Here is a 15,431-nt window from a genome sequence, read left to right as displayed (position 1 = left end):
GCTTTACAGTTACCCTGACCCCACACTGCCCTGTGCTTCCTCTCCAACAAGCCAGCCTCACACAAGTCCCCCTACCCCCACCCCCAGCCTTTCCAGAGAGCCCTCTGCTATGATGTATTTCCTTAGCCAAGTTGATTAACCTTTCTAGGTCTCAGTTTTAACATCTGAAAAATGGAGCAGATACTAGTTTCTACCTCATAGGGCCCTTAGAAAGTGTCTGCCAACTTTGAGGGCATTATGCTAAGTGAAGCAAGTCAGAGAAAAACAACTATGATAGGACCTCACTTATGTGGACTCAAAAAAGGCAAAAACAAGCTCACAGATATATAGAACAGAATGGTAGTTGCCCGAGGCAGGGTTTGGAGCGTGGCAAAATGGGTAAAAGCAGTTAGAAGCCACAAACTTTCAGTTATAAAATTAAAAAGTCCTAGGGACCAATGTACAGTATGGTGACTTTAGTGAATGCTACTGTATTGCATAGTTGAAAGATAGTAGATCTACAAAGTTACCAAAGGGGAAAAGACTAACTATGTATGGTGAAGGATATTAACTCAATTTTTTGCGGTGTTCACTTTGCAATCTATACAAATATCGAATCATTGTGTTGTACACCTCAATTATACCTCAGCTTAAAAAAATACCTTCATTGTTGATATTGGCAGGCATTTTCTGCTCTGACGATAAGAGGAAGCTTCAGAGGAGAGGGCACTGTTCTAGACTACGTGTATTATTTCAGTGAATCCCCACCAAACCCAAGGGGGAATTACTCTATCCCCCACTTCACAGTGGAATGAAGTGAAGCACTGAGAAGCAGCTTGCCCAAGATACAGTGAAGGGGAAGGCAGGCAACTTAACCAGGCAGCTGGAGCGGTAGGAGAACCATGACATTCCTCTACACCCTCAAGAGCATTGTAAAACATCCCCTCCACTGTGTGGCCTAACTCAATTCCCCCGAGATCCTCCAGGCTCTCCAGACCACTCCTACTCCTCTCAAGAGGCAGGACAAGGAGATGCACCTGCATGGCTCAAGCATCTGACTCTTGGTTTTGGCTCAGGTCATGATTTCAGGGTCTTGAGACCAAGCCCCATGTCAGGCTCCACGCTCAGTGGGGAGTCCGCTTCTTTCCCTCTCTCTTTGCCCCTCCCCCCATTCAAGCTCCTTTTCTCTAAAATAAATCTTAAGAAAAAAAAAAAAAAAGACTAAGGACAGGGAGTTCTAGTACCTAGTGCTCTCTACTTCTCCTTGTCAAGGACACTGATGGCCCTTCACCTCATTCACTGAGGATATCTGAACCTGGCTCAGGCTCTCGCTTGGAGTCCTGCCACGGTCCTAGCAACTTTGCCATCCATGAGCATGCTCTATCCAATGCCTTGGCTGTATTTCTTCTTCTCCTAACCTCCCATCTCTTCCACTGGCAGCTGCAGCCACACTAGAGCTTCTCCTCAGAGAACAGCTCTACCTCTGTGATCTTAAGTTCATATACCCTTTTGTCTGACCACATTGAACTCTCCCTCCCTCCAGTTTTCTGAACACTCCCGATGACCCCTATCATTCAGCCTCATCAAGACCACCAGCCCCTTGTGTATCCTTTACTTTCTGTTTGCCCTTCCTTCCAATAACTCAGCTCACAGTCTAGCACTTCAACCATGGCCTTGCCATTGTCCTAAATATCTGGAAGAAAAAAGTCGTAACCCCACCAGATTCAGGTCGTTGTTCAGTTACGGCTTCTAATCTCAACAGTGCACAGCGACCAACACTCCCGGTTCCCTGGTCATCACTCGCCCTCGTTCTTCAGCTTCAAGCCCCTTCCCCACCACATTTCAGTCACCATCAGCCAAGGGACCTCTTATTCTAGTTCATAAGCATTTATCCGTCTCAAGTTCAGTATCAGGTAAAGAGAAAAGCCGCCCCTCACCCTCCCCAGCCCCTCCAGCTCTGGCTCTGTCCCCTTCCCCTTCACAGAGCAATTCCTTGACAGACTTCAACTGCAGCAGCGTCAACGCCTCACCTCCCACTAGGCCTGAGTGCACCCTGGCCCAACTCACCACAGACTCGAATCCAGTGCCACTTTTCGGTCCTTATTTTCATGATCTCTGGGCAACATTTAACACAACTGGCCACTTCCTTGTCCTAGAAAGGGTCTCCCTTCTCAGCCTGCTTGACTCCACACTCCCCGGGGTTTTTCTCCCCCCCCCCCCAACCTTTCACTTCTCTCTCAGCCTCCTTTTCTGGCTCCCTTCCTTTCTTCTGAACCCACAAAAACTGCAGTGTCTACTAGGTGCCAGCATTAACTGAGGCAGTGGGCTTCCTGGGGATTCTTCTCTTCCCACTCCGCATGATCCTCCCCCTGGGCGGGCTCGTTTGTGGCTTCAGGTATCATCTAAGTGGTGAAGACTGGGAGGTCAGACATTAGCCTGACCGGAGTTCGAGTTCTAGCTCCCCTGCACCACAGGCAGGACACGCCATTTCTCTAGACCACAGTTTTCTAATCTCTAAGAGGATAACAGTAATGAAGAATACATGAAAAACACAACACTATGGCTCCCACATGATAATACAGTCTACAGCAAGTAACAATAAATGTGACCTACCATTTTTTACTTCATCTCCAGGAGCCCTCTCTGAGCTCCCATCAACCTACATGAATCCTCAACTCGGATTTTGCACAAGCAGCAAAAACTCAATACCACCAAGATCAAATTCTTCATTTTCTCCTATCATGCTGCTCCTTCAAGGGTGACCTACCCCTGTACATGACCCCACTAGCCACCCCAATACCTGTGGTGGTTTTAAAGATGCCCACAAATTCTTCAACTTCCTCCCACCGAGAGTTGGTGTTCAGCTCCTGCCCTTGACCCCGAGTTCGCCTGTGTGACTGCCTCGATGAACAAGATGCAGTCCAAGTGGTGCTGCGTGGCTGCTGAGGCTAGGTCAGCCAAGACTGGCAGCTCCCGCCAGTTTCTCTTGGTACATTCATGGTGAGCCTTCAGCCTGGACGTGAAGAGTACAATCACTCTGATGCTGCATGGAGAGAGACCACGTGCAGACAGATGCCCCAGAAGCCACACTCTTTTCACGTCCCCAGCTATGTGCCTACTCCCAAGCCCAAGTGCAAGACAAGTGTATGAAGAAGATCTGAGATGACCCCAGTTACCATTTGATTGTAGCTTCATAAGGGATCCTCAGTGAGAACGGCCTGGCTGACCCCAATTTACCTCCAGATTCACGAGTTAAACAGTTACCATGTGCAGCCACTCTTCGAGGGTGTTTTGCTAATGCAATGAGAGAGAACCAGAACAACGCTCGAACCAAAAACCTAAGGATTCCCTACAGTCTCGGTTCTCGCCTTCTACCACCAATTACACAACTGCAGCAATTCTGAAAAGCATCTACTTCTGTATGTCCGTCCTGCTCCTACCTGGGGGTAAACACCATTTCATTCCTGAATCAGGGAAACATCTTCCTAACTGGTCTTCTTGCTCGTTTGGCCTCCCTTTCCCACCCCTCACAGAGTAGCCAGATCTGACCAGGGCAGTCCAGGCAAACTTTGAAGGTTCCCATGATATGACCCTAGCTGGGCTCCGCAGCTCCACGTATCTCCACTGCTCCTGATTCCGCTCCAGCCACACCGAGTCCTGGGATTTCCTCGAAGTGATGGGGTTACTTACCCCCGAGTCTCTGCACAAGCTGTTCCTTCTGCCTGGCCCTGCCTGTCACTGGGCCAACTCAACCTTAACACTGCAGAATAAAAATGACTCCTCTGGGAAGCTCTCCTGGGCCCTCAGGTCTGGGTTAAGTTTCCTTTCAGACACTCACTCGGTAACCTTTATTTCCCCTCTAAATGGAATATGCCACTCCAAAATGTAATTGCCTATTTTTCATCTCCTAAGAGTGTAAGTTCCCTGACAATAGGCCAATGGCTCACTCACTTGTAGATCCCTAGCGCCAGGACTACATCAGAACCTAAAAGGCTCATAAAAATTAGAGTTGTTTCAGTGAATGACTGATAAATTACATTAAGGCAACTCTATCACTTAAGAAATAAAATCAGAAGAATGGAAGAAAGACAGCTATTCTGGGAAGGATATAAATAGACTAAATATTTTTGAAATGAAATAAACATTTGAGATTACCTAATTAATCCCATCTTTTTATAGATGAAGAAACAAGTTAATGAGACTGACTGGCTTGCCCAAACCTCCACACCTGGTTGGTGGCAAAGCCAGGAACAAAATCAGGTCAATTAGCTCCCACGGTACCACGAGCATGTCAGAATCTAAGTGAACCACGCAGCTGAGCAGTGCAGGAATTTCAGGATATGGCCAATAAGTTCTCGAAATTAGAAATCTGCCTGAGTCCTCTTATGTTATTCTCATGCCTGAACATATGGAAGTAGCTCTGGGCAACTTTAAATTTCTTTGGAGTACACACCCATCAGAATGGGTAGAGAGAAGGACTGACAATACAAGTAGTATTGGTGAAGATATAAAATAACTCTTACACGGGCAGAAGTCCAGTCGATTGGTACAGCCACTTCAGAAAAATGTTTGCCCCTATTTACTAAACCTGAACATACACGTACCCAATGAACCTGAAATTCCATTCTACCCAACAGAAATTGATATCTGCACCAAAAATATGCGGTAGAAAGTTTGTAGCAGATTCCAAATATCCTCAAAGTGAAAATAGTCTAAATGCCCAACAGAAAGGACTAGTAACAATATATTCATAATTACATTGCAACAAAGAAGAACAAATTACTGATTCATACAATGTGGATGAATGACACAGGCATGCTGAGAGAAAGAAATCCTAAGTGCATTTGTGATTCCATCCATGTGACGTTCAAAATCAGGCAAAACTAAATCTAGGTCAGTACTGCCTGGGAAGGGATACGAGAGAGCCTTCTGGAGTGTTGGAAAGGTTTTACATCTCCATTTTGGGGGTGATAACACGATACAGGTACATATAAATTTAGCTAGACTTTTAAGACTTGAGGTATAACTTCAAGTGTGCAATTAAAACTGAGTGAATGAAAAATTAGAAGATAGGTGCACATTAGCCTTATAGAACACCTTATGTTCAATGTAATACAATATATTATCTCATTCAACCCTCAAAAAAGCCCTTAAGTTTAGTGAAGATTATTTATTAGTCATAGTTGTAATCTTTAAAAAAAAAATAATCTGAATCGGAACAGGAAGAAGGAAGGAGTAAAAAGCGATGTCTTAAAAAAAAAATCAACTTTAACATTCTTTTTGGGACTTTGTTCTAAAAAAAAAAATGTGTTTTATCCAAGATCAAGGACAACTTCTTACTGTCCAGCTCTTAAAATGTACATGAAAGGATGTGTTCCTACATGATGTTTAGTTAACTCCACAAAGATTGCACACTGCCAGTTTTGAAGAGGAAAAAAAAAAATCCCCAAGGTGTCACTGACACAGGGAAGGAGACGGGAAATCAAGGACATAGACTCACTTTGTCTACACTTCTGCTACCATTATATTGAGTCATATGGACTCCTACCAATCAGTATAGAAAAATCTAATATGATTTTAAGTGCAGTTTATTATGTTTTTATTAGTGCTACTCATCACAGAGGCAACCTCTGATGCTGTCTGAATTCTGCACATGAGAAAATTGTGGATCAGAGTGATTTGTCTTAGACCAGGTTCCCAGGATTTGGCGTTTTAGAAATAAGTACATTCTAAATATACACACACATTCATACAAACAAATCTGAGCAGTAATGTCATCTTTTTGTTCTATTAGGTAAAAACATCGAGAGAGATACTATCATTCACTATCATTTCAGAGTAAACCATATATTCTAACACCTACAAAAAGTTGGAGCAATATTTCAAGTTTAAGTCTCTAAATTTACAATTACCTTGCAACACTTTCCTGCTTTTTCCATTTTGCTATGGACTGATATTTGGAACACACCTTAGATCACACAGGTAATAAGTGGAATACCTAGGAATCAAATACAGAACTTCAAAGTTCTTATTCTTCTCTGTCGCAATAGCAGGTACAGATTAAGATCATGAACATGTCATCAACCCTTATGACAACCGAGGCAGTTGCGAGGACTCCATGCCCCCTGACCCTCGGTTTCTTCAACCACAAGACAGGAATTAAAACTCCGACACCTCTCAGGGTTGATGAAAGGGCTAAAGACACAGCAGGATCCCATATGAAGCACTTCCTGCAGAATCAGAAAGCAAATTCTCAAGTATTCACCATCATCATCACAAACTTTATTATGCAACTTTGACTTAGAACTGTGCCTCCATAGAATCAGCCAGTGTTTAAGCACATTACTAATATTAATTTATTTAATCAATATCAAGAGCTTTAAAATGCAGGTACCTTTTGACCCTACAACTCTACTTCTAGAATTTGATCATAAAGTGAAAACACCCCCAGATGATTTGAAACACTGTAATGTAATAATCCCACCATGTCTGCATATTAAAGGCCGTACAATACAGAAACTTGTTTTACTTTGACCCAGTTTTTGTTTTCTGGGTGTTTTTTTTTTTTAAGATTTTATTTATTTATTTGACAGAGAGAGAGAGACAGCCAGCGAGAGAGGGAGCACAAGCAGGAGGAGTGGGAGAGGAAGAAGCAGGCTCCCAGCAGAGCAGGGAGCCTGATGAGGGGTTCGATCCCAGGACTCCGAGATCACGCCCTGAGCCGAAGGCAGATGCTTAACGACTGAGCCACGCAGGCAGCCCTATTTTGACCCAGTTTTTAAATTAACTTGGCACTGGAACTGCTTTTTGTAGTAAGACTCATTTAAGTACCATAGAACTACCACTCCTTACAATACACTAGCATAAAATATCCAAAATTTATACTAAGTATTCATCTCAGTGTTATTTGTAACAGCCAAAATTGGAACAAATATAAAATATTCAATGGAAAGGTGATTAGTTAAGAAAAGTATGGTTTGTCAGTATATAATGCAGGAAACTAATGAAGAGAAAAACTTAAATTTTAAACATTCATAGACATAAAAAGCAGGTTATGAAACTATCTTCATTATGATGCAGGGTTGAAAATGTTAACTGGTTCTTTCTGGGTTACTGGATTACAATTCCCCGCCCCCCACTGTGCTTTCCAAATTTCCTTTTAATAATATGTTACCAAAATAATATGTCCTTACATAGGCAATAGGCGTATATATGTGTAGATATGTTACAGGATTACAAAATGATTGTCATCAACTGTAAAACAGGAATCATAATACTGAAGTGCAAATAAATTTTGTTTATAGAATTCACTGTCTAGAACTAACAAATAAACATATACAAAGCATGCCTCAAAACCAACACCTATTCTCCTCCAAGCTACTCACAAAATCCAAGTGAGATCCTTACATATAAAAGCATAAATGGTAATATCCAAACCAGAAACAAGAAACAGGTATCTACTGATACATACGAGCAACATTTACTGATCTCAAAAACAGAAAAGTCTCAAGAAGGGTGGTAGGCTACAATTTCCGTAAAATTATATTTAACCTATCGTTACTATATTCTTTATACATACACGCGAATATAAAATGCAAAAACACTGCATGAGAATGACAGCCACTAACTTCAGTATAGAGAAAGGGGAGCAGCAGGCCTTACCTCTGGCCTTAAAGTTGTGTTTTGTTTTGTTTTGTTTTTAAAGCAGTTTTGAAGTTAAAATGGCAAGATGTTAACAACTGTTCATCAGACAGGTAGATAGGTACACAGAAGTAGGCTTTATTATTTTCTGTACTTTGAAGACTTGTACTTCAAATACTTGTATTAAAAATAAAACTTTGGAAGAGCTGTATTTTGTTTTAGCTCCTGACTCCATGATTAGGAGAGTGACAGAAACCTGTACAGTCCTTCTGTGCTTAGTCAATGGTCCTGGGAGGACTCTAGACTGTCATCCACTTCCCCAAGAGTGAGGCCAGGGAAGCGGCTACCCTGCTGAAAAAACACCCAGGAATCCCTCTTGGGGAGACAGGGACACAATTACTCGAGATAAGTCCTCAACCCCGAGAATGGCAGTCCAGAGGTCAGAACAGTGCCCAGCAAATCTGGGTACAAAGGAACCTGATAAATGAGACTGGCCTGCAAATCCAACTTTTCAAATGGTTCTTCTCAAAACCATGTAGGTGTGTTTGGCTGTGAGCCAAAAAGCAGAACACCGACATTTATGCAAAAAGAGTGGAGGAAAGTAGTTAAACAAATGAAAGCAAAAATCCCTGAGTAAACTCGCTCACCTGAAGGCACAAACCCATGCAGTTGCCCCAGCAGAAACGGGGCTGTCCCTATACTCCTAGGAGGGCTTCTCCCGAGAAGCCACGGGACAGCAATCAAGCGACCCTTCAATAGCCAGCATTGTGTCTGTGTCGTGCTGCCCCTCTCACTTGTCCTCCCAACAATTATTATTAGGTAGGCAATACCACATGCTTCCAGGCATGGGCTTGGAATCCGCCAAGCTGGGCTCACTCCCTAGACCTGACACTGCACCTCACCAACCCTCAAGTTCCCTCTTTTCTAAGGTCGTGTTTTGTAAGTCGGTAGCATCTGGTTAACAGGACTAATGGGGGGATGAAGTTAGGTGACAGGAGTAAGACACTTTGTACCATACTCAGGACACAGTCCCCTCTGATTCTGGGGGTAGTGATCAAGATGGTCAGGGACCCTGCCTTGATGCAGGGGACAGACTCCGACATTAGCCATCACCCTGGGGCCATTCAAGGGCTATCCAACTGTCTTTACTTTAGCACCAGAAGTCAGAACTGGCTACATGATTTGTGAGGCCCAGTGCAAAATGAAAATGTTTGCAAAGCATCAAAGATTAAGATGAGGGGAAACCCAGAGCATTAAGTCAAGCGTGGGGCCCTTCGAAGCCTAGTCCCTCACAGCTACAGGCCCTTGAAGGCAGCCCTACTGGAAGTAAACAGGCTCCAACACTTTGTAGACACTCGAAATGAAGGGCAACAAGAGCTCCGCTTCCCAGACTCATCCAAACACTGGAAGCATTTGGCAGGTGCCAGGGGGACAGCCACAGCAGAAGTAAAGGGGGCTGTAGGCCTGAAAATAAAAGCCCATCAGTAATTCAACTTGTGAGAAGTTATCAGAGGAAACTGCTGTTTCCTTGTTCTCTGCCATGCACTTACCAGAACTTCCCTAAAAATCTTTCCTTCTTTCCAGTCTACCTCAGAAACAAATTCTTTATAGTGAGTATCAGGGGTGTTTGCCCTGCTGAAATCGGGAAGCAGGAGGCTACTTGGGGCCTAGTGTCTGCTGGGACAGCCTCACTTCCCAGGCAGCACATGGTAAAGGAGCACAGCAGATGTCAAACTGACAACGAGGTCCTCAGTCTCAGCAACCTCTTCAAAAAAGAACTGGGGCTTGTGACAGGCAAGAAGGTGTCCCTGCAGAGACAGTAGGGGGCTAACAGGGTGCCAGAGAAATCCATTTGTGGTCAACTTACTGAAACATTAGATGGTGAAGGTCAGTCACTTTAGTGACCAGAGGCAGGACACTGTGGGACAGGAAGCTCAGGACACAAGACAGTTGTTTATATTCAGCCTTCTCCTTAACAGTCATGTAGCAAAGCCAAGTCCTTAAGAATAAGGGAGCCCTGGTCAGCCTTCTCAAGGCCCGTTTTTTGGGGGGCTTTTTTGGTTTTTTTTTTTTTTCTTAACCCTTTACTTAAGCAGCAGCATACTATTTACATGAAACACACTGTAAAAATGTCAACGGTCTCCCAATAGCTTCAACACCAGGCTGGAAGGAAGGCTACAAACCCAGCCCGACTTGCTAGCTGTGTGAACTTGGGGAAATGACACCACCTCTCTGAGCCTCATTTTAATGCCATTACATAGGACAGCATTTACGACGTTGTCTGGCACACAGTAAGTGCTCAGTAAATAAACTCAGGCTTCACTCCCTCCACCCCTCAGCATGCCAACAAGCACAGGGCTTAGGCTCCCAGAAAGCATTAATCATTTCTCCGGTGGGTCTTTTCCTAGAACTCCCACTTCAAGACTTCTAAGACTGCAGCAACAGAAGCTGGAGAAACAGAGCTAAAGCCTCCACGTCAGAGTTCCTGCTTCATGTTCTTCAAACTTTTTTGCCATCACAAGTCCAGATGGTAGATCTATGCATTATTTTAATCCTAGGATTCAAAGAATATTTACATAACTAATCCAAATGCAGTTAGGACTGAAAAATGTTTGGCCTGTATGTTATAGTCCATTTGACCATAGGCAGAGCATACAATTTATAATGTTCAAGAGTCATTCAGGGTTAAACACACCACACTTTAAATGTAACTGAGCACCAGATACAATCCAAATGTGCCTTCACTCCTCTTTTCAAATAGGCACATTTACAACTTACTAGTACCTATAGGCTCTGTTGTTTCAAGTAGATCATGAGTTTCTCTTGGTCAGTTGGTTTTTATTCTGTAGATGGTGATGTACTTATGCTGACCTATCTACCTTCTCACCTGATTTTCTCCCCTGACACATCTTTATAATGGCAGGTACAACCTCGGACCACGAAACCAGCCAGGTTCACCAAACTATATGAAAAATCTAAAACCCTGGCCTTAAATTCTAAACACAATATACAAATGCAGTGCTCGTCAGTTGACAATGAGCATCCAAGACTAATCAACCATTTTCAGTTGTCACATTTTCAAGTCTAACTCTGCATTTTAGTTCACAATAAACAAAAAGATGTAAAATGAGAAAATCTACCAGAAAGCCAAGGAGCACATCAGAAGCTGCCTTCTCTCCAATGTACCTTCTGCAACCTGTCCTGCCACGGACTCCCCTAGAGCCACATGCCTGGCAGTCCTACAGCCAAGAGGACCTCAGCTGGGAGCTCATCCTCCCATGACTTTCAGGGCCATGCACAAAGCAGAGGGTTTCATGAATATCTCTTGAATGGATGAAAATATCAACATGTGACAGCATTAAACAATCAAGGGTCTTACTTCCTGCTTGCTGATTACCACTCCAAATCTTCCCATATACTAGCACTAGTTTAAAAGTTAGCTCAGCATTTACCAGTGAGAAATCATTAAGGTCTTAAGGTAGAAGAACAGCTATGTAATCACAATACAATAACATTTTATATCTGAAAAAAAAAAAACCTGCTGTTTATAAATCCCTTTCTTTCCCTCCATTATCTCATTTAATCATCATAAGCAGAATGAATTTTACTGTTTTGATGGCAGAAGGGGGGAAAAGGTAAAATCCTAACCAACATGAGCTAGAGCAGAAAGAAAATTTGAAACCGAAAGGAATCTAGAAGTTGATCTTGTCCAACCTACCAGGAAAACCTGGTAGATGTGTTTCTCTTTCGCTACAACTAGATTTTCTCCTACCTTACTCAAAAGCCCTGCACGTGGTCTCACTAGTTTTACCTGTCAAGAGAGAGTAAGATGCCAGTACCGCCTGCTGGCACAATAGCAAAATCTTTACCCATAGACCCGACAAGTATTAACATGGCCTTTAAAGCCCAACGTGAAGATGGAGAAAAGGTGTGTGGCCTCCTAAGCCGATTTCCTTAACCAAAAAACATAAGGTTTTTATATTTAAATTGCCACCCAGGCTAAACAAAGTATCTTGGTAATCTTGAAGTGTAAAGGATACATTCTGCATTCCCCAGAACAAAACACCTAATCCAAACAGATTTTATCTTGTCTCAGCTTCGAAGTTGGTGAGGAAAGTAGGACTGTCCCTCCTTCTCATTCATTCAATTCAACAAACACTGGGCACTGGGTGATATTTATTTGGACTTAGCAAATTACCACTATATCCCTGAACTGAATTAAAAAACCCTATCTTAAATATTAAGGCATTATCGTTGTCCCTCACCATATTGGTCACCTCTAATTGAGAACATTTCTTTTAAGAAAATCAACAGCAACCTTAAGGATCAGACATCATTTGTTTCAATACCACAATCCTATTATAAGCTGTTAAAAATAGCACCTACCTTTCTCCCATTTCTTCTTTCTAATCTCCTCCAAGAAAAAAGGTTAAGTGATGACATCCCATCCAAAGAACAATGGACAATAGACACACAGCTCCCTCTTCCAGCTTCAACAGCAGCAAGAAGAAAAGTCAAGTACCGATTAAAAAAGAAAAGATAGCATACACCAGTATTCCTGTCAAGTGCGTGGACAGGGAGCTCTAGTCCACAAACTCAGCAAAATCTGAAGAGCCAATCTCATCATGAAAGGAGCATTTTTTTTTTCTGGAAGTCAAAGAACTTGAGAATTGATCTTAAAAATAAGATGGCAGATGCAGTCAACAGAATTGATTTTTTTCCAGAAATTGTTTTTTAATGAACACCATATAAAGATCATACATTAGCAAATGAGTCAATTTGAAAGGCAAGAAGAGAGGAATGATGTATGGCACTTCATTTTCTCAGAGTTGATAAGAAGTAAACACAAAAGCGTGCCTCTGAAGAGTTGTGTCTTTTAACTGAAATTGGACAGGAAAATTGGACTTCATGTTTAAGGATTTTCTTAAATGTTTTCACAGGGGATACTTGGCACACTCATAAAAACTGACTTATTTCTTTTAAGATTTTCTCATCTCTAAAGATTAGCCAGTGGTTTAAGAGTTTCACTGCAGTTATGATTTTTTAAAGCTTGAAGTTGCAAAATGATATTTTTTTAGTACCAACGCAATAGGGCGTGTGGGGGCGTGGCAGGTGAAACCAAAAGACTGTCAAATTTGAGGCCCACTGATTCTAACACAAACCTGTTAGTAAACTGACAAAGAAATCAATCTGCTTTAAGGTACCCTAAAGCCCCACTAACAACCATTCACCACCTTTAGACAATCCACCTAGAAATTAACCTGAGTAATCAACACGTTTTCAATCTCTGAACCCCAAATGGTTTGGTGGTTTTGGCACCTAGGCTTTATGATGCTATTTGTAAATTTAAAACTCATCCACTGAAGAAATACAATGATGAGAACCATCAGACCTCCTTTTTAGGAACTACTTAAGTATCTAAAATTAGCTTTCAGTAGTACAGGTAATGTCACCCTTTCCTATTTGGAATTATCCTCAACAAACTTTGGCTTTGAGCGGACTGCAAAACAAAACCACAGTATTGTATTTTATACGACAAGCTACAAAATAATCAGTTACTTAATTTAGAAAATCTAAAACACTTGGCAATTCTTAACCCGCACGGCACTTTTAATTTTAAAGGGCACGCATAATCAGATAACCTCAACTGGCTCCAGGTGTGGGTGGATAATGTCCTTTCATCACAAAGATAAATGACATCAATAAATGAACAAAACAGAATTTGAACTCAATTCTTTATCTCTGCTCCATTCACAAGGTCGTGCATTAACTTCAATTACCCTTCTTCCCCACAAAAAACAAAAAACAAGCCATTAAGTTTCAGGGGAAACATTTCCTTCACATAAATTAGAGTAAGTCCAAAGACAAGAAAATAGTACAAAACCTGTCCTTGTCCAGCGTTTCTTGATCATGAAAGCTTTCAGTCTTTCTTAGAACAGCATTAAGTTTAATTCCTAGAAGGCACTGGAAAATCTCTGCCAGGACAATGTACAGTAAAACCGACTGCAACTGTCCAACAAGATCACAGAAGGGTCAATGTTTTTAACCAGCTACCGCAACTCTACATAACAGCGGTTTGAGCTAACAAGGTAAACCTGGTAATTGTATAGGCTCGAACACAGCCAATGTCAGTGAAGTTCCCCCTGAACACAAACATGCAGCTCTGGGGAAATAGAATTTCTGGAACAACACATGATGCTTGCATAATTCCACAAAAACACGAGTGCATTATTAAAATAATGTTCAGTCCCAGCACTGTGCTGACACTTCCCACCTAAACTTCTCAGCACAAGCCTGGCCTAAAAACAGAGCTGGGATCCAGCGTAAAAGCCATAAGCACCGGTGGGACAAGAACGGTGGGACAAGAACGGTGGGACAATGCCTGCCCCTACCCAGTCCCGACCAGGCTTCGATGTAGTTTAGTCCCGTCTACTTTACGGTAATGTGCTTTTAAAACCTCGCCGCGACAGAGGTCATAGCTTTAGAGATCTAATAACAACCAAATGACCGAGGCTGCCGGGCACTTAGTAAGCCATTCTGGTTATGGCTCTTTAATAGTACCTGGAGTTCTGCTAAAGGGAGAGCAGAAAACTCCTGCCTCCCCGGAAAGAAAGTCCTTTGCGGGGAACGCAGAGGGGAAGCAAAGAACCGGATCGCGGGCAGAGGACGCCCCACCGCCGCGGCCCCATCTCTCCGGCACCCCCAGCACGCCCCTCTCCCCGCAGCTGGGCGGCCGGGGCCGCACCTTTACCTGTCAGTTCCACCACCCCCTCCGCCCCGCTGACCGCCCCTCCGTGTCCCAGCACAGTTCCAGAACAGGCTGCAGGAGGAAGAACCCCAAAGGCATCCCATCCCAAAGAAAGCAAGTAAAAAGGCTGTTCCTCCAGGCGGAGGGACATCGGGCACGTCGGGTTCCGAGAGACGACACGCCACCCCTGTCCCGCACCTACCAGATAATCCATGTACAGAAACGCCTCAGTTATCCGGAGATCAGACATCCGGCAGCCTAAAGCATCCGGAACGGCTCCGAACCCGGAAAAAAAAGCAGCTTCTCTGGCTGCGAGCTAGCAGCCCCTGAAAAAGCCAGCAACAACGAAAATAGCCGAGAGCAGCCGAGCAGCCGAAGATTACACAAGGGGCGCGGCGATTGGTCGGGCGGGCGGGCAGAAGGAAAGGAGAGCGCTCATTGGCTGCGGAGCCTATAAAAAGCAGGCCACTGCGGGTGGCCGGAGAGAAGCGCGGGAGCGGTAAGGGTGCTGGTTCCTGTGAGCCAGGCGGAGGGCGGGGGCTAGGGCTGAGCAGGCGGAAGAGCGAGCCGGGGAGAGCGGAAAATCGGCCAGTGCTGCAACTGCCCGAGTTCTGCATGCTCCTGTAGCCGCCTATTCGGGCAGCGCGGAGCAGAACTGTGCTCCAGTGCGGGAGAGCCGTAGTGTCCCCTCCCGCCTTCAGTAGGAAGGGAGCGCAGAAGTGGCAGGCGTGGTAGTCACCGACACCTAACGCGAGTCTCCGGGGTGATTTCCTGCGGGCTCTGCGGCCTCTAGACAGCACCGAGGAGGTGCCTAAGGAATGTGCTCTGCACAGGCAGGCCTGTGACGGGGGCAGCCCCAACCCCCCACCTTGAGGATGTGAATCTTCGAAGCGGACAGCTCCAGCCTGATGTCCCTCATGGTACACAGAAGCTTAGGACACAGCGAGAGGTAACCCAGGAGGCTCCCTTAAGGAGAACACCAGGTTGCCCTCAGATTTCACTGTCCACCACGTAAAAGGAAAAAAAAAAAAAAAGTTGAGGGACACGGTAGACCTCAAACACC

General features: G+C 43.9%; 1 protein-coding gene across 4 annotated transcripts in view; it reads right to left on the bottom strand.

The window, feature by feature from the left end:
• ARL15 (ARF like GTPase 15) overlaps positions 1 to 14,737 on the bottom strand; it is a 415,307-nt gene extending 400,570 nt beyond the window's left edge. For 3 of the 4 annotated variants that reach the window (XM_045815344.2, XM_045815342.2, XM_045815343.2), the window contains exon 1: positions 14,571 to 14,735. In XM_045815344.2, coding sequence (XP_045671300.1) covers positions 14,571 to 14,618 — 48 coding nt within the window. In that variant the 5' untranslated portion in view covers positions 14,619 to 14,735. Of the gene's footprint in view, positions 1 to 14,570 lie in introns of all 4 variants that reach the window. The other variant, XM_087867899.1, reaches the window with a different exon arrangement.
• Between the last annotated feature and the right edge of the window lie 694 nt (positions 14,738 to 15,431).

Source organism: Ursus americanus, chromosome 15 (genome assembly GCF_024610735.1).
Source record: "Ursus americanus isolate L20-20 chromosome 15, mUrsAme1.1.p, whole genome shotgun sequence".
In the NCBI taxonomy this organism is placed as follows: Eukaryota; Metazoa; Chordata; class Mammalia; order Carnivora; family Ursidae; genus Ursus; species Ursus americanus.
The sequence above is the reverse complement of the archived record's forward strand: the minus strand, read 5'-3'. Positions and strand labels throughout refer to the sequence as shown.